The sequence below is a fragment of the Melanerpes formicivorus genome, unplaced genomic scaffold (genome assembly GCF_026170545.1).
Source record: "Melanerpes formicivorus ecotype bairdi unplaced genomic scaffold, bMelFor1.0.p_v2 SCAF_2, whole genome shotgun sequence".
Taxonomy (NCBI): Eukaryota; Metazoa; Chordata; class Aves; order Piciformes; family Picidae; genus Melanerpes; species Melanerpes formicivorus.
In genome coordinates this window covers 12,294,964-12,314,893 of record NW_027142354.1, presented here as the reverse complement: position 1 = coordinate 12,314,893, position 19,930 = coordinate 12,294,964, and the positions used below count along the sequence as shown (strand labels likewise).

The 19,930-nt window shown below is 38.1% G+C and overlaps 1 protein-coding gene across 4 annotated transcripts in view; it reads right to left on the bottom strand.

Annotated features, from left to right (window-relative positions):
- The window catches only part of ADGRG6 (adhesion G protein-coupled receptor G6), a 118,710-nt gene that overhangs the window by 32,289 nt on the left and 66,491 nt on the right, over positions 1-19,930 (bottom strand). For all 4 annotated transcript variants that reach the window (XM_068150778.1, XM_068150795.1, XM_068150785.1 and 1 more), the window contains exons 7-14: positions 17,149-17,234; positions 15,952-16,004; positions 15,818-15,871; positions 5,621-5,763; positions 4,926-5,040; positions 2,523-2,584; positions 911-1,118; positions 291-456 (exon numbers count right to left, since the gene is read on the bottom strand). In XM_068150778.1, coding sequence (XP_068006879.1) covers positions 291-456; positions 911-1,118; positions 2,523-2,584; positions 4,926-5,040; positions 5,621-5,763; positions 15,818-15,871; positions 15,952-16,004; positions 17,149-17,234 — 887 coding nt within the window. The remainder of the gene's footprint in view (positions 1-290; positions 457-910; positions 1,119-2,522; positions 2,585-4,925; positions 5,041-5,620; positions 5,764-15,817; positions 15,872-15,951; positions 16,005-17,148; positions 17,235-19,930) is intronic.

Below are 19,930 nucleotides of genomic sequence, written 5' to 3'. Positions count from 1 at the left end.
AGCAGACTGTTAATGATTATTATCTCTTTTAATTAGTAAAAACAGCCTACAAAAGATAAAATCTGTTGTGTATTTGTAAGCAAATTACTTTTCACCCATACGGAAGGTGTAAGTTTATCTGGGTTTCCTGTCACTCAAGGAAATACTACATTAATCTGGATAATTGCAGGAAAAAGGAAATAGAAAGTAGGGGGGAACTGGGAGTTTTAAGTGGTTTTAGAGGAACCACAGTAAACACAGTTGGAACAACAGGTACATTTCATGTTCAAATACAACTGCTGGCTCCATACCTGGAAATCAGATGCATTATTTTGTGGACTGACACTGAAAGAACCACCGCTGAATGAAGCTGAGTTTATAGAAGACACTCCAAGTGCAAGATTTCGTGTTGAAATACTCATGGATGGTCCAGTGAACTGGATCTTTAAAGCTAAGGCATCAATAGTTTTTAGAGCTCTAAAAACAGAAATAAAATTATTCTAAAAACTGAATACAGAAAACCAGAAAATATTATGCTCTGTATGCTCTCCACATTTGAGATGACTCTCATTATTGACTATCTCTCTATCATCCCTCTGTGTATTCACAAGGAGACTGTCAGGCTGTAAGCTTACACATCTCTCTTGAAAACAAAAGATTCTGATTTCCAGAAACTGACTACATGTCACTGGTCCTGAAATAATTTTGTAACAGTACTTAAATCTCTGCTGTGCCATATAGCAGGAGACTTCTTTTCCATTCAAATACATTATCTTTGTCATGTGTTTTAGTACAAGAAGAAATATCTGTGTATCCAAGTTGGAAAATTCTTTGTACTGGAAATTAGAAAAAATTGATTTTTGTACTGCAATTGTTTGTCTAACCTTGCAGGTTACTCTCAAAATCTTGTCCCAAATGCAGAAATACTTACTCTGAGGATGATGCTGCCAATACACTGTCTGAACTGTTTAGAATATTGGAAAATATTGTCACCACAGTAGACCCCAGCGATTCATCAATTTCTTCATCGTTCACAATTTTTTTTAGCTTCTGCACAACATCATTGACTTTGTCTGAAGTTAGCTGCTGCCCTTCACTGGTAAGATTCAGAAGCTGATTGGCAATGTCAGCTGCATTTTCTGTATAAGTATACAAGCAAAATGAAGTACAAAGAGCAAACAACGCTTATCAGTTCTAAAGTATTTCAGAAACACAAATTTTTATCCTCATTGGGGAAAGCTAAAGCATGTTCTGTGGCACTTACAATGAACATAATATGTTATCATTTTATCAAATTTGTAATTTGATGAAAAAATATAGAATCTGCTGATTATTATATACTGTACTCAACAGTATCTTTTTTCTTTAATTTGATTTGAGTTTGTAAATTTAAGGGGCTGACTGAAAGAAAAAAAAAAAAGGGGGAAAGTAAGGAAATTTTTTTCTCCTTATGTGATCCTTTCTCACTCTTGAAGTGAAAGAAATGTATCCAAAGTCTCTATTATGGACAAACTATTCACTCTTTTAAGCCTTGGGGAGAAGTCTGACCTCACTGCAAATGATTCAGTCCCTTCAGAGGACTGTACTCTTACTCAGAGGGCTGGCAAACACAACACACAAGCAAATTTCATTAGAAGAATCTTGCTTATAAGGAAAGTTTGATAGTGTGTCCCATGGTAAAACATCAGTGTAAATCCCATGCTAAACTGTAGGTTTGATTCCACCTGGATAGGAAACTGATGCAAACACTAGCATTTCACAATATTTGAGATTTACTGAAATTTGCAAGTAAGACTTTGAAAGACCAGCCTTCTTCAGTCTGCAACTGCTTGTGTTTTTTTAAGCTTGTGTTTACTCCAGAATGTTCACTTTACATGAAAAGGTATTTTCATATTGCCCGATTGCAAGTACACAAGCAACTAAGTTAGGTAGCCAAGCCCCCTTGGACAACCTCTATCAGTTGAGAAAGAAAAAGCTTCTCTAAGAAAGCCATTCAGAACAGGAGCTTACTGTAGGTGCTCTGAATTGCTTATAAGAGTACATTTCTCTTCACTAACTCTGGCTCTAAAAAAGGCCCATAAATTGTTGTCTATTTAATTTACTACTCCTTTAAGGCCAGAATGACATCAAGGGGTATTTTACAAACAGGATAAATCTGAAAATGTCTGATCGTAAGCCCAGTGAAAAGAGTGGGAGTCTTTCCACTGGCACTTACAGGCACTGGAAACATTTGAAAATTTGTCTGAATCTGAAAATCAGACTGAGGGAAGCTATTGCGTGCCTCTGTTCTAGCTTAAATTACCTGAAGAATTTGAGTTATTTAATTAATTTCTACGCTTTCTATGAGTGGACTGAATTCAATGGGGTACACTTCCCCAAGAGTTTAAATATTTCTTTTGCACTGTTGTGTTTTTTGGAAAGATTTTAAACAACTCAGCATAAAGGAAGACAATGCTTTCCTTAATGTAAATTCCTTATAGTAAGCAGTAATCAGCAGTTACAAAATTACTCCTTTAGTCAAAGATCAACATCAATATACTCACCTGTGCAATTTCTAAGATCAGGCTGCCCCCAGTATGATGTGTAATTATGCAGACCCAAATAGCTAAAGGAGAAAAATGGCAAAGTTCATATGAAATACAACAGCAAAGTCATGTGAGTGTTCATTATTTTGTAGGTGTCACACTGGTCCACTCTTTTCAATTCACTATTTTCCTATCAGCGTGGCCCCTCGTATAAAGAAATATGTATGCTTGACAGTGGAAATATGTGATCAATAAAGTGATAATGCTGACAGAAACTCTACTTCTTTTGGATAAATTCCCAGCTGCCTCCTATAGTGATATGACAAACTGTGTCAGTGGAAATTCTGGCCTTGCATTTCAGAAAAGACCTAAATGTTGACACAAATTATTATGTCCCTATGATGGCCTAATCAGATGATAATTTTCCTTTTATATAAATGGCTTTGGTCAAATCAATAGCAAGCTGTAATAACTCTCAGTATAACATGCACAGAAGCTATGTGGAGACATAAACTTATGCAACCCAAGAAAACTAAGGCAGGTCACCATCAGATCCATGTCCAAGGTGAGGGGCAGATAAAAAGATGTATGTTTTCAAAACACTTTTTAGAAAAGCCTTATCATAGCAAGCACTCAGATAATGTGTCCAAAATCAATCACATAGCAAAATACTCCAAAATCAAACACACTTTTACCTCAATTTTCTTTACGACAATCACATTATCATTGTATGGCAAAAGCAGGATGGAGACTATGAAAAATACATCCTTTCACTTAGCACATGATAAAGTCATTCCTCAGGTGAGCACACTAGCAGGTTACCTACTGTGGGATGCACAGCACTAGAGGAGACCGTTAGCAGAGCTTCCTCTTCTCTCAAAACACATCCCACCTGTGCTCCATTCTGGCAAAAGCTAACAGTGTCAGAGCCAAGGAAAGCATAGCACAGTGCAGAATATTGTCATCTTTTAATGAGAAGTGCCGTACACTGACAATTAATGGCATTGTGTAGACCACAAATGAGCAATAAAGATAAGCAAGACTGGGGCAGCAAAGGCCAGAAGCCTTAATTTTTAATGATTCTGAGGCTGTGACATAAAAACAATTTGACTTCTGCACTACTCGCTCTACAACAGAAGTTGGTCAGTCAGAATCCAGCAGCTCTTGTACAAGATTAAGAGGCTGAGGAAGTGAGTTAGTTAAATATAATGCTGGTTGCTTTCCTGTTTGGCACAGAAACTTAAAAGATGATTCACATCCATGTTGCCATATTGTTTCAAGAAGCAAAAAATTGGGTCTTCTCAGAACACATTCCAGATACAATGTGGGCATAGTAAGACTACAAATGGGAAACAGATATACAGCATCTAATTTTTTTTGTAGATATTCACACAGAGAGCTTGAATTAAGGGAATATTATCTTTAACCTTAAAAACTGAAATTCAAATCTTTAGGCAGAAGATTATTCCCACCTTCAGTTATGACTAACTACTGGCAAAATGCTTCTTTCACAGAATTTCTTTCCCTTAATAAGATGAAGGGTTCTGGATCAAACCAAATACACATCTCATCTTCACTGATAATTTCTTATACAAGCCAGACAGCAGTAGTGGCATGGCCACAAATGTGAAACTTTGGTTTTCATAGAATCATAGAATGGTCTGCGTTGGAAGGGACATCCGAAGGTCATCTAGTCCAACCCCCTCTGCAGTAAGCAGGGACATCTTCAACTAGATCAGGTTGCCCAGAGCACTGTTGAGCCTCACTTTGAGTATCTCCAGGGATGGGGCTCCAACCACCTCCCTGGGCAACCTGTTCCAGTGTTCCACTACCCTCATGAAAGAACTTGCTCCTAACATCCAATCTAAATTTGCTCTTCTCTAGTTTGAAGCTATAGCGCTTCATCCTATCACTGCAGGCCTTTGTAAACAGCCTCTCTCCATCCTTCTTGTAGGCCCCCTTCAAGTACTGGAAGGCTGCTACTAGGTCTCCCTGGAGCCTCCTCTCTTCCAGGCTGAACAACTCCAGCTCCCTCAGCCTGTCATTACAGCAGAGGTGCTCCAATCCCCTGATCATTTTTGTGGCCCTCTTCTGTACTTGTATCACTCTAGGAGGGAGTAGAGGTAACATCAACATCATAACTTGAGAAAAGCAGTTTCATTCTGCAAGAAAGTGCTGAGTTTATAGTCACTTTGAACATGTATTAATTGATAGCCTCAGTATGCCCTACACAAGATGAGCCTTTTTTTCTTACCTATGAAGTACATACTTCTACACTCACACATAATTCTCACAGTATAGAAATCACCTTCCTGAAATAAAATACCAGCCAATGTCAACCATTATGGAGGAGGCAGTTTAACTGTATAACCAGAAAGTTGCATTTGAAACCTTCATCTTCTCAGATACATGAATGCCTACCAGGTTCTGGATGCAGTCTGAACTGAGCTCCCATGGCATAATGTGAAATTGGTCACAGTTGGTCTGGTATCAGGCCAAAAATAGTTTGGAGGGTTTTCTTCAGCTAAACATTTTTCTGTAAGAACAAAGGTGTATCAGTGTTAATGGTAATTTCTTCATCTAATCATTTTCCATTTCTTATCCTGAGCTCATCAACCAGTCAACAGCACAAAGCTGCCTTCAAACGCATGCTTGGTTGTTATCTGTACAGCAGTGCCAATGGAATGGTGCACAATAGGGGACAACATATACTGCTGCTTCTTAAGGGAAAGGATTGACTAAGGGCAGCAGCTGGCAAGAGCACAACAGCTTGAGGAGAGGGCATGAGGGACCTTGAAGGTCTGAAATGTCTCTCTGCAGCTCTGGCTGTAAATCACACCTCTTTCTCCTATATCAGAGTAGCTGTCAAGAACTGTCCCAGCCTCTTTGAACGAGTCAGTAAAACACTGACTAAAGCAACCTGGACAACTGTCTTTGTGTTAAAAGAGCTATCTTGAGCACAGCTCTCTGAGATTAGTGGAACACTGAGGCTTAAAGGGACAATTTAAAATCTGAAAGTCATACTGTTTGGAAATGTGATAATGTTGACACAGAAGATGCTTATTTGTGGACAAGCAAATAAAATCTGTTGTGTAATAAAGGTGAAAACTACTTACCAACTGGATCGACATTCACAGTATGAAGCCTATACCCTTCTTCCATGGTTCCATTATTATTTATGAGCTTCTGTCGGATGTCTTCCTCTTCTAAATTGATATTGTTGGTAGCATTATAAACCAGAAGAGCCAAAACCTCAAAACTGCAAGGAAAATTATCTGAGTGTTTGAGTCAGAACAGCAGAGGCCAAATGTTTGGAAATAAAAATATCTGACAAACTCTGGTTTTCTGAGTATGGAACGGTGTTATCAAAACAATGTTGCTCATTATTATTTTTGTATACACAGGGACATGACAAGAAAATATGGTTGGGAATTTTGTCTTTTATTTGCCATTAATGAAGCATCTTATCAGAAGAGCTAAGAAACATTTTCAGAAGATTTTGACAATCTTCAAAGGTGAAAGCATAAATCTGAGTTGTGAGTTCCAAACAGGCCCTAACTAAATCGAAAAATCTGGTTGCTGATGCTTAGGAGTTTCAGAGCTGATTCATCCCACCTTATGGAACATATCAGGACAGGACAAGCCATCCATCAGAGGGTCTGTCTCCTCACTGACTACAGGGGTAGAAGATTAACATAGAACAGATGCCTAACATTTGTCTAAATGCTGATGGAGTGAAAACCACCCTGACTTCTGAAATATTTAGTCCTAATTAGGAAAGTCTAGCTGCTCAGATGAGTAATTTAAGTTTGAGTAGTTATAACTATTTTGTACTGTAGCCCACTGCTACTTTCTGGAGCATAAGAACTAGTTCAAAGGGCTCAAGTCCCTTTGCTGTGAGAGAAATAAAACAATCTCCACCCTTGTCCAAAAACATAACTTTTCTGGAAGGGAAAAATGAACAGAAAACCAGTTCTAGCAGAACACAGGAAAGTAAGTCCAGAGTGGAAGGCTCAAAAAATTCCTCCTGGGACTCAGAAAACACATCTTGGAGAAGAGAATATGTTGGTACCCATGAGCATTGCTTGGCTCTGGCTAGTGGGAGGTGACGCCACTGAAGCATGGAACATTGGAACTCCATGGGAGCCAAAATGTGGAAAAAAGAAAAAAGCCTGCTTTGGGCTGTCTTCATCTTAGCTTTGCCCTTGGATACCCAGAAGCATGAATAAAGACAGACCTTCACAGTGTGTGAGCTATTCCTGGCAGCCTGGCAAGTGGTAGCACTGCCAGCACACATACAGCGAGTGGGGCACACACCAAACAGAGCTGCTTTCGCCACTGCTCCCCAGTGCAAGAAAGCAGCAGCGAGATAAAGGGTCTTGCAGTCTACTTAGAAGTCTGCAGAAGTACTGTATGGGAGAAGGACCACAGAGATCAGGACTTCATTTCCAAAAAGACATCCCCATGATGACAGGTCAGAGCTGCACTTTCCAGAGGTACCTAGTTTGGTACAGAATAAAACTGCAGCTTAGAATACAGGTGTTATTCTGAGATGGCAGATTTAACCCTCTTTCTGTCAGACATCATTCTGTAAACTGAACAAATTCAACCAATTACTCTGAATTACTCTCATCAGTGAAATGGCATTAAAAGAGCTGGCATTAGAAAACAATCTCTTGGTCTAGATAAAAAAATTTAAAAAAGTAAAGTAATGCCAAAACATCATCAAGAAGTCATGAAAGTGAAATAAACATTCCACACATTTCATTGATGCAAAGAAATAAGTATATACTCAGTCCCTGGTTGTAGTGTTATAGGGTTTTTCTTGTTGCTTGGTTTTGTGTATTTTTTTGTTGATCTTTTGAGTTGGTTTGGTTTTGCTTTTGTTTTGTTTTGTTTGGTTTGGGGGTTGTTTTGTTTATTTGTTTGTGGAGTTTTGTTGTTGTTGTTGAACAGTAGTACACTCCTTTTTTTCTTGCCATATCCACTGTTTTACTGGTAACATGTTTCTGGAGAAGAAGATTAAAATGTGATCACCTGCTGGTTTGGCTTGTTTTTTTTCCCAACCGATCCATTTTAGCAGAGAAATTCCAGCGATCTCTCACCAGGTTGCTCCTGCCCTGCTTTCACAGATACAGAGCTCCTAACAGTCCTTTGGCCTCTGTGGAGTGTTCAACATATGGCAATAGCCCCAGTAGGGTACATGTGCATTAGCAGGCTCTTGCTGTATACCTCAGATATATTGTGAGGCACAAGTTTATTATGGCATTTATTTTTAGCAGAAGCATGGAAATTACTTACATGATTGCCAGTTCTTTCAGCCCTCCACTATTTCAGCCCCAGAGTCTCCTGGCACTTAAACCATCTTTCCTAAAAGATTCTGGCTTCACTCATCTATTCCCTTTACTTCAGAAGAGGAAAACTTAATATGCTGATGCCACTCCCTACCTCAGTGCTTTGGCTGTAAAACAGAAGTCATAAGTGAACAGTCACTGCTACTGCTACGCTGCATATTGTGGGACTTTCAACTAATTAAAATTATATTTAGTACCTGTAACTTTTCAAAAGGATAATGGCAACAAAAAAGAAGGGATGATGACAGATGAGGTAGAACTGGCTACAGTTATCTTGAAAAGTTGTAAAGTATTGGCTATGAAGTACTGTTTGGTTCTTTTTTTCCTGAGAAACTCTTATAGCACGTGTCTGTGTAATAAGAACCTGTTCCATATTATGAACTTTTCAGAATCACTCATGCTAGGTTCCTAAATTAAATAAATACCTTTTAGCTTGACAGCTGATGCAATAGGAAGCTTGAATGTTTCCTTCCACTTTTGTCACACTCAAATCTCAAAAAGAAAACATTTTAATGATGAAGAACAAAATTCTTGATTTGGGAAACAGTAGGCCTGGACTGAAATAAATGGGGACACTACCATGCTCTGCCAAATTCATCACATTTGTTACACCCAACCTTACACCTTTTATTGTATGCTGTATAAAAGCAGAGGGATTCTTACAGCAGTAATCAGTTACAAATTACAGATCACCTACAGTGATCACCTACAGTGATCTGTACTGCTAGTATTACTGCTGCCACAATTAAAAAATGGACTGTGGTGCTGGTAAACACAATAGGAATAAGCACTTATGGCCCTCTTCTCTTTGACTGAAATGATGACAGCTGGAGCAAGCAGGAAAGCAGGGGAAGACCGGTGGCTGTGCCACTTTGTCCTAGTCTGTCAAGCTAAGCTAGATCAGAGAAAGGAGGTTACCAAGCTGCATCCTCATCAGTGGCACAGGAGGCAGTGAGGGAGCCTGCGCTGCCACAGCACGTACCACAAAGCCTGCTTTCTTCTCCGGCAGCATGACTCAGAGCTATTCCAGGACAGTGTGCCTACACACAGGCTGTGGGCTCACTCATGATGTGGGAAGCCTGAAGGAAGGATTAACAAACCATGCGAACCGTGCAGCACAGACTGTCTCATACCTGAAGATATCTGTCTGATAGCTAGCAATGCATATTTCTCCTCCTGTTTTGGTTCTACAAGACAGGGTGAACAATACTGAATTATTGCAGTTGTCAAACTGTTTAACTATTAATTTCTCTAGTTGTAAATGTTACTTGAATTAAAGAACAATTTTTAAAGCACCTAACTAATCAAGGAATCTAAACTTCCACTAAAAGGCCCTGGGACTTTAATTCCTAACTACCCTAGCAGTTTTAAGATGTCAGAATTGAACTCTTTACCAATCTTGCCGTTCTATTGGCTTCAAAGATAAGAAGTGATGGGCAGCTATAACTCAAGACTGGCAGCACAAGTAGGCCTACATAGTCACCTGCTAACTTCTTCACATTGACTGGACAGACAAAAAATGATCTGACTCTTGTGTAAGTCACTCAGTGAAAGTGTAATATGAACAGCAGATGAAACTTCAGAAAAAACACAGAATGAAGCAGAAAGAAATACGAAGATAGAGGGAAATGAAAAGCACTCCACAAAAGCATCTGAGTTGTGGATAAACTTTTACTTCAGGTGATTTTTGACTATGATGGCATCAAAATGTTCAGAACAGAGAGCTAAAAATTAGGACTGGTTCTTTTCTCAGCAGAAGATGATGTTACAGAAACCGACAAAATCTGAGTCTTCAGGACACAAAACTAAAAATTTCAGCTAATTTTTGGACTACTGAAAATTAAAAAATCCTAAGCCTTCCTTTCAAGTTAATAGCCATTGTAACAGAACAGTGCTGTGAGCAGCATGGTAAAGTCTTTGTGCCTGTTCTTTTGTCTCTGGGCCTTACCCCTCCTTTCAAATCATGTGTGGGAATAAAAACAACTATAGCACTTACAATATGTGATGATTTGGTATGAAGACTGATCATCATTAGAGAACGTAGCAGAAAGGCAAACTGGAAAGGACTGGAATCCCTCACATTTAAACAGCCATTCTTTGCTGAAATGAGTTGTTGGCTATGCTTGAACAATGTTAAAAAACCCACACCAAATAACAAAGAAACCCCCCATTCAATGATATATTAATTTCCTAAAAATGGCATCTAATATCAAACCTACACTTAATCCAGTCAAAATCAACAGAAAGAAAAAGCAAGTCATTGGAAGCTGGATCAAGAGCAGGCAGCTTCAGCAGGACAATAAGAAGGGATCAACCTTTAGTCATGTGGGAAGAATTCCCAAATTCCTCCATCCACAGAGGGAGTCAAAGATGAAGTTTTTTTTTACACATCATTGACACAAGACGACAGCAGGGAACTGTGGAGGAACCTGAAGATTTGTGCTTGGTCAGTTTTTCAAGCAGAAATACTGCACATAATGAGGCATTTTACAGTGCTGTTCAGCACTGGTCAGGGTTGTCCCTTACTGCCTTTGCTAACACTGTGAAGCTGAACTCAGGGTGAGTAGAAGTGAGCCAGCTCCGAGCTATTCCTAAGATCTCTGTCCTGAAGAGTCAAACCCCAAAACATGCCGCAGCAGCCCAGACAATGGGCTAAGCACCTGCGAATGTGCTAACCTGGACACTTCCTGGGGTCCAGATGGTCAAGCACATGTAAGCACCCGTGAATGTGCAAGCCTGGACACTTCCTGGGGTCCAGATAAACATGTAGTACATGTGATTAACTTTGTAACACAGCTGTGAACTGTGTGTGCCCTTGGCCATGTTTGGATATGCCCCATCCTGTAAGTCCAGTTATCAGGGTTCTATGCTATCAAAAGGCATTAATTGATTTGGGACAGTAAACCTGCCAAGAAGTCAGGCAATTTACCTTGTTCTCACCCAGAAAGCAACAAGAGCCAAATGCTGCTGGAGTAGCAACTGAAGGACCTGTCCTAGCAGACCGACTACGCCTGGGCCTTGTGCTTACCACAAAGAGACAGGAGCCAAATGTGCCCAAATAGCAGCTAAAGAACCTGTCCTAATAGGCAACAACTACACCCAGGCGTTGCACCTGGACCGAGGCAGAAAGGGGAAAAGCTCCAAGAGAAGTGAATCCCAGAAGAGGCTACAGCAACAGAACACACAAGAGAGAGGCCCCTTAGCCCTCTCCAAGCCAAGGACTGCTCAAATCATAGCCACAGCATCTGGGAAGATACTGGACAGAGGAGCAAGTTGTGAGTACCCAGCTAATCTGCCACAGGTTCCCATTTGTGGGAAAACCACAGATCACGGCACCTGCATTTCCAATTTGAATTGCTGTATTGGAAATGTTAGACGTGTGCTCGAGTCATTTAACTGTCTTTATATGTGGAATCTAATACCCCCAATTGAGTAATAGAACCTGTAAATAAGTTATGGCAGTGTTTGAAGATACCACAACCAGGAAGTATTAATTATAAAATATATACAAATATAAATTTTATTACAACCTCACCAAAAGAAACCAGGAATTTTTAATTTATATTGTTTTTTAATGGGAATAGGGATCACAGATTTATTTATAAGAAGAATAGCATTCTTATTTAATAACTAATAATTGAAAGTAAATCTATGAAGATTGTAAAAGCCTAATACTTTAGTTGGTAAAGAAACTTACAGCTATAAATGCAAAATTATGCTACTCTGATGTTGCTAAGTCCCATCCAAAACTATTACACAATCTAATTAGCTCAAGTTTTATCCAAGTGTATTCAACTTTCCATTAAGCAACACAGCACCCAAGAACACAACATTCAGGAGCCTGAATCTCTCACTGACACTGGTGGCAAAAATCCCATGGGCTTAAAAAATGTAGCACAAGGCAAGGGCACCTCTGATTTCCTTGCTTTCCTCTCTATTTTCATCCCTAAGAGAAGGGATTTCTGTTTAAGTTTAGTGGTCTTTGTACAGCTTGCTGTCACCATGGTTTTTCAATTTTGTCAAAATTACAATGATCAGGTAGTGAAAGTTGGAGCAACTAATATCTTATCTATATGTTGAGACAAGATTATCAATTAATTGGGACCTGAATTCTCAGAATTGCTTGTGAAATCAAACAAGAGTAGCAGGGGGTATGAGCTGCTTAATAAAGACCAATTCCCCTACTGAGGCAGCACTGTACAGTCAAGACCAAGGATCTGAAGGACCCTTCTGAGAAAAGCAGCAGCAATAGAAAGTTTTGACAAAGCTGTAGAGTCATAAAAAGCAAAGAATTTATCAAAGATACAAATACAATGGTAATTTATCTACATAAAATCTGCACATCAGCTTCACTTTCAAAGCTTTGTGCAAAATAACGGGGCACAAAGAAACAGGTATGCCCACAGACCATTCTGAATTAGACTACTTTGTTTTGAGCAGCTCAATTAAAATACTCTAATTAAGTTTAATAAAGAAAGAAAATAATTAAGAAATAAAGAAATGAAATAATGAACTTCCATAGCTTAGTTTAATTTGAACAGCTGCCCTCTTATTAAGAGGGTGGAAACAGTCGGAAAAAATTAAACACTGACACAAAGTCAAGTATAGCTGTGATAAAATTCTATTAAAATAGTTAATCATATACCAAAGTATTAGCTTGATATATTGCCACCATCCAGTATTAAAGGTGCTGATAATAACATGCACTTTTGGACTCGGCACTCTGTCTCTCATCACCACATAAAGAAACTCATAATAAGCACAGTGTACTTTGGATTTCTGCAGGTCATAGAACACAGCAACGAAAGAATAACAATCCACTTCCATATTTTTATTTTGTTTTGCTTTCCTCCAGAATGCAGTACAGTTTAAAATATTTATATGGAAAACACCTATTTTTAATGCACCAAAAAAAACAAAAATAGCAGCTTCCCACCTCCCACTTCCAGCTTCTATTTCTTCTCTGAATCATTCTCTCTAACAATTCTTCCTTTCATTGACAAGACGACTAGGTGGGGAGTCTGATAACAGAAGTTCCTTGATAAGCTAACAGTGTGGTAAATAAGGGTTGAAGCAAGGCAAAATCCATAGAAAAGGCTGAGAAAGTTTATTTTGTTGTTTAGGGTTTTTTAAACTGCTGTATGAAATACGAATCCAAAAGGTAAGGAAAAAAAGATGCAATTTGGATGATAAGAAATATTGTCAATGAGCAATTTAAAGAATTATAATAATGCCTTAGTAATAACAAGGCTATGATCTTCTGGAAAAAATGGAAAAGAGAGATAATATTTAATGAGTTAGAGTAAGAATAGTATATTAATTTCTCTAAAGTTAAGGCCAGGATATTTATGGGTCTTTTAACTGTGGAGTAAGATTCTGTTCAGATGAACATGAAGGTAAGAGCAATACAAAATACTTCAAAACTAAGGGAAATGTCTAAAGCTGCAACAGACTTATTCCTGACTATCCAAAATGGAGAAAAAAGAAAATCTTTGGACAGCTATTCAAAGAGGTAATTTACAGGAATATGTAATGAATTGAAACTGTATGAAATCACATCACAAGCAAGCTACCAACAAGAACCCAGTCATAATATTTCAGTGCATTATCTGTGCAGTGAGAAATTAACATTATTTTCATCAAGGATTAAACACATCCAACCTGTAACCTGCTAATTATTTTGTTGTTTTTTTTTACACCCCAAAATGTTACTCTGTTGTCATTTAGGATTTCCTTAGAAACATTCCCTGGAAAAAAACAAGAAATTGGACAGGCAAACAAAATGTCTTGAAAACAATGATTAGGAACTGGTAGGGGAAAAAAAGTTTACTGTCTGGATCTTCACAAACTCAACAGATATTTTTCCTTGCAAAATTTAGAAACAGCTTTGTGAACCCTGAAGAGCTGGAAACCTGGTGATGAAAGCCAGGAACACTGAAGACTGGGAAGATGATTCTTTATTTGTCTCAGAAGGGAAGCAATGTACAATGATAGGCATATACTCAGAACACTTAAAGCTGGGAGAGCACCAACCTTTCCTGAATGTTTCTCTTGTAAGAGGCAAATGATGCATGAAAAGATGTATGATGTACATGAAAAATACATGGGGGGAGAAAAACAAACAGAAAAAATATCCTACATAGATGTCTCTGTGTGTGTATATATGCACATACAATGTGCAAAAAGCGTAATTTTTCTCAAGCATCATGTAGCTCAAGTAAAATCTTAATTATCCCTGTGGTACCCCACAGGGTAAAAAAACCCCCACCCACAAAACAAACCAACCAACCAAAAAAACCCCCACAAAAACCACCCAAACAGAAAACCCCCCAGTTTTCTAAGAAAGTAGCATAGCAATCCTGATTATTTGGCAAACAGTAACATCTTTCAGAATGATGACAAAGTGCACTAGTTCCCATGTGAAGACTAGTTCTCATTAGACCAAGACATCCTTGAAAACCTTTATGACTTATTACTAACATGCAATCCTATTGCCTTATGATAAGGTAAGTAGATAGGAATGGGGTTAACACCCCATAATGGTCATACATTATTAGAGGTAATTCAGTGTTATATGCACTGTGTCTCAGAAAGGGAGGAAAAGGAAAGGAAATTACTAGACTAAAGTCTCCCTCTTCACCTGCTTTATTATAGACCAGGAAGAAGAAACAAAACCTAGAGGACGGGATGGTGGGAAAGTAAGACAAGAAGTCAAGTGTGCTGTGTAGGGGAGAACAGATGCTGACAAGCTGGGCTAATAGCCTTGTAAAAGATGCAGAAATAAGGACGGGTGAAGTTTTACATTCCTGGATTGTTGTTAAGACCTGAGGCATGGTCTCCACTTAAAAGGTTTTGCTGGCGTAACCGTATCATTTATAAGTGTGAAAAAAAATCCCACCCACATCACTACACCCTACTGTAAATGTAGGTCAAGCAGCAAAACAGCCTATTCAGAGACTGGGTTTACACTATACCAGTTTAATAGCTCTGGCAATTAAAGCTGTCTCTGCTGTGGGTATGTGGGAAGGAGATAGTACACATTACAAATCTTTTCATGTCTAGGTAAACTCTGTAGCAAACTGGAAGCATCGGTATGGTAAATTGCAAATACCGGGCTATCTCTGAAACTAGGAAGCCCAGCTCTTACCACTGTAGTTCTCAAGACTGTGTAGATAAAGTCTTTTCCTATGGGACTTTTGCCTACACTGCAAACAGATATATCACATACCAACTTGTGGCCCCTTTCTTACAAGACTAGTGTTTTGGCTTCCTCTCATTAAACTAAGATTCACTATCACTAAGGTCCTAAGATTCACTGTATTCCTGCATATCACTTACTAATCAGCCTGCTTCTTTCAAAGACATCTCCTGAGACCAAATTTTCAGGGGGTGTGACCCATCTAACTTTCTTTGGCTGCCTTTGAGGCCATCCCAACTCTGCTGCCACTGAGCCCAGCAGAAGTCAGGAAATGAGAGCATATGGTAAACAGTTTAACTCACACCAGTTTGGCTTTCTATTTTAGCATGGTTTTTCAGTGTTTTGCATCTAGTAAGATTTTTTTTTAACTCAAAAGGCTCTGGTTCATGATAACAAATATAGTGAGTGCAGACAGATACCGCTGTACCAAAGGTTGCTGCTAAATAAAGCTGGGTGTGCCATAATACATATATATGACTGTCTAGTAATCTTTGTGACAGATGAAATCTGATCTCTGAAAAAAAACAATCTGTTAAGGCTTAAAGCTTGGTAGGTTTAAACCAAACCAACCATTATAACCAATATTAGGTTTCTGAGCATATCCAGAGCCCTCAGCCTTCCAGCAGTCATGTATTTACAGACTAGCAGCTTATGTCCAGTAGCAGACAATGAATTCCAACAATACACACTAAAGCCTGTTGTAAAGCCACTTGTAATTGCAGCTGTTGCCTCTATCAAGAAAATGTCTTTTCAAATGTTACCTTTTAATACTTCTTTTTTCTCTTGCTCCCTCTTTCATGGAGCCAGGGTGGATGCTATAAAAGAAATAAACACTGATTAGGGTGGACTCATTCTCTAAAGAAACACAGCAAAAGCATCTTCCCCTTCCATTTACCTGATATTGACCACATACACCGTGTAATTCCAGTTCTGGAATGTACGATTTAGCTGAAAAAAAGTAAGACATTGATCACATGAATGGTGAGATGCAAACAGGGCTCTTACTTGCCTAAGACAGAGTTCGAATTTCACCCTTCTCCCCTTCAACAAATCCCCTTTAGATTTTCAAAACAGAACACACTCCAGTTTCAGTGAGGTGATTGCTTTATTAGATGTACAACTAGCAGTGACAGATGTGGGCTTTCTTACACGTGGGCTTTTGCACAGTCTGCTAGGGATGAGTGACACCTTTCTAGATTCTTTGCTTAGGCATCTAAGTACTTCACCTGGCTACAGCTGATAAGAGAACAACCTTGGCAGGTGTGGATGGCTACATTTCTAGTTTGATGACTACAGCTGGCTTTCTTAGCTTCTGAAAGCCTCAGCATTTATAAAAGGAAAAAATAATCAGCACATATTTATGACATATTTTCATGTAAGTAGTCAGTAAAAGGCTACTTACAGATTGTGTCAGTACCACTATGTGAACTGTCAAAATAACAGAGAGTATCTGTATTCAGACAAGAGGAATTTTCAGAGGCAGGAACTTCAAGAATTCTCCACCCAGAGGCCCCAGAAAGGAGCTTATGTCTGCTAAAATGGGATGGAAAACACAGGGGCTACTAGAAACCCCAATAATATGGTAGAAGACTTCCAAAGTAGAGAATATTAGGTTAAATCACAAAAGTGTGTTGCCTCAGGCAAATGAATACTGCCTGGGTTTTTTGTTTGTTTGGGGGTGTGTTTTGTGGTGGGTTTTTTGTTTGTTTGTTTTGGGGTTTTTTGCTAGCTTTGTTTTTGGGTTTGGTTTTTTTTTTAATTACTTCTATCACAATGCAACTTCTAAACCACAAAAGTATTGGAGGAGAAAAATTTTGCTGTGCATATAGTGATGCTGGAACTTAAACATTTACCTCTTTCAGTCGACACTTCTGATTTCTGCATACTTTCCAAAATCTCAGCTAGTATCCACATTTCTTAAGAAGCTAGCTAGTATAGTGGAGACATTTTAAAATTGCAAACCAGTAATACAAAGATCTTCAGATAATACATAGTAGTTTAAGAATTTATTCGGATTTTTCCTTTCCAGAATGATTACATCAGTGAGGCAGATTCATATATCTAATTACACAGGAAAGAAAACTTAACTTACCCATTCTGCAACCACATCGTGTACTTTCGACACCGAGTTGGAGTTGGTACTAAAAACAGTTATAGATATCCTGTAGAATAGCCCACCTGTCCATTAAACACAGCATTACAATATTAGAAACTGAACAAATGTACCTTTTTAATGATGAGACTATAGTCTCATCCCACTCTTGCGGGTGTTTCCCAAATTTGGTGTGCACAAGCTCTGCACGCTTGAGCTCATTCTCTCTAGTCCTGTTAAAACAGAACCCTCCGTATTTTTACAGACACTTGAAATGCAACACAAACTCACAAGGTACAGCTAAATAGTATTTTGCATATGCCTTTAATGTGGTGTATAAAAGCAAGATCATGAGTGTGTCATGAATTTAAAAAAATAATCAATTACTGAAGTCTGTAACATGGAAAAATTCTGTTCTCAGCTACTGGACGTAAAACTGAGTGAGCTGATAATGCTCATCAGCTGAAAGTAAAAAGATAACTGAGGACAGAATTAGCTGGTAGAAAGGATACTCAGCTCTTTTTTTCTTTTTCTTTTTTTTTTTCTTTTTTTTTTTTTTCACAGCAAAACCTTGGCTCTCAGGCTTGGTGATGGCCAGATAGTAGAAGAACCCACATGGCCATTACTGGCAGCTGAACAAACCATCTTTCAGTCACTAAATGTGTAACACTTGGCTTGGAGTGATTTTATATTCAGCAAAATTGTTTTGATAGAGCACTGGGTAAATATAGACTCTCCTTAAACTCATGAGTTGGTAGGCACCATTACAAGATTTTACAGCCAATAAATGTCATTAAATCATCTCATAGTTATGTTCTGTGTTAGTAGTCTATACTTTTTACAAGTCAGTTTTTGTTAAGATACTAAGAATTCTGGACACCCTAGTTGGACAAACTCTCCTATGATGAGGGGGAGGTTTAAGAGCTTCTGAATTGATTCACTTGCATTATTGTGCACATGGCATTCTTGGTTCACAGCTGCTACCAAACAAAGCTATGTGTCTTCATCACAGATACATGCATTTATATCAATATTATGTTAATCTTACAGAGACACCACATTGGATAGAACAGGATGTGAAAACAATTTTACGGAAATCTCTTTCTGCCTCTTGATTACAAAGGAACCTCCCTATCTGCATGTAAATAGAAGACCTTTTATTCTAAGCAGAACAAATGTCACCATTTTACAACTTCATAGACAATCATTTTACAAGAGCCTGAAACAAAAGTAACTGGAAAAAATATTAAACTGAGTATTTTACAATTTAATTGTGCAGATCGGTTAGTATCCTGTTCATGAACTGGCTTAAGTATTGTTCTTTCTTTTCATTAGGGAAGTGATAAAATGATCACAGAGATTAGTATGAAAATTCCTCCATGATAAAATTAGTATGAAAGTTCCTCCATGATTTCTTGCAGGAAGATGGTTTACCAGTTACCCTTTTTGGTGAGTCATGATTAAATTTTAGATATGAGTAGAATGCTTGCTTTTTGATCGCTTTTGTTCTTCCCTTAACTCCACAGACACACAAATTTGGTGTGCAGTTTAATTTGAAAATGTGCTTTAGTTTGTTGTTATGGTTACTGTGACCATTTCAAGAAAACAAAACCAACAACAAAAAATTAAGTTTTTGGGTGTAGAAAATTGAACTTTGGGCAAGTTAAAACACTTGCAAGACCTGGATCTCTGTTCATACGTACATTCCATTCTCTATGTATGATGTGCCTTTTTAATGTACTGTATAGATACAAATGTAGTGTGTGTTATATATAGTCTCAAGCAATGATATATAATCATATATATAATTATAACCTAATTCATGTAATTATGTGTATGGACAAAATCACCTTCATATAGGAATATGCAAAGTATTTTTAAAATCAAATAGTAACTACAAACTAGTCAACAGCTTCAAGGCCTCCACCAGACGGTGAACCCAAGTATGTTTTAACGAGGTGAAAAAAGAACAAGAACAAAGAACTAATCTACATTTTAAAACACTCTCAGGAGACTGCAGTGGTAGATAAAGAAAACTAAAAATGATTCCTCACTCTCCAAATAAAACAGTGGAAATCCCACCTCAAAATGCTGAATAAAAATAAATATTTTTATGGGCAGAAAATTGATGAAAAGTAGCCAAAGATAATTTGAAAAAAGAACCTGGAAAAACAATTTTCCCCACACCCAGCACCAAACACAACAATACAATGATCAATGAAATACCAGCATTGTTTTCTTTTCATTCTCTTATGCAAATGATCCAAAAGTTTCTTCTGGAAAATCTTTGCTTTTTGAAAGTTAAATCCTCAAAAATATGTGAATACTCTAACTGCAATACACCCATACAGCCTCAAACAATACAATGGCATAAATATATATAAAATACATGGTAACCCAATACATTATCCTCACAGTCTCATGAGAGCTGTCTTAGAGAAGTACACAAAAGTTAGAAATCAAATGTTAATGACATTTACTATCACTAAGAGGTTACAAATTCCCTTCTACTGTAATTAAATTACTATTCCAAAATCTTTTCATGTGCTAAATGGATCTATAGCTAAAGGATGAAAGCCAGCTACTTCTATATTCATCTACCAACTGAACATCTACTAGATAAGATGATCCGGGTTTTATTCTACATCTGACTTAATGGCTTGACATACTGTAGTAGACCTCAGGTTGACATAGGCAGCCCAGCTCAGTGAGGGAGTGGCATACACAAGATAAAAAGCCTGTAGAAGAGCTAGCAAGTTGATCCACTGGTGGATAAGGGATG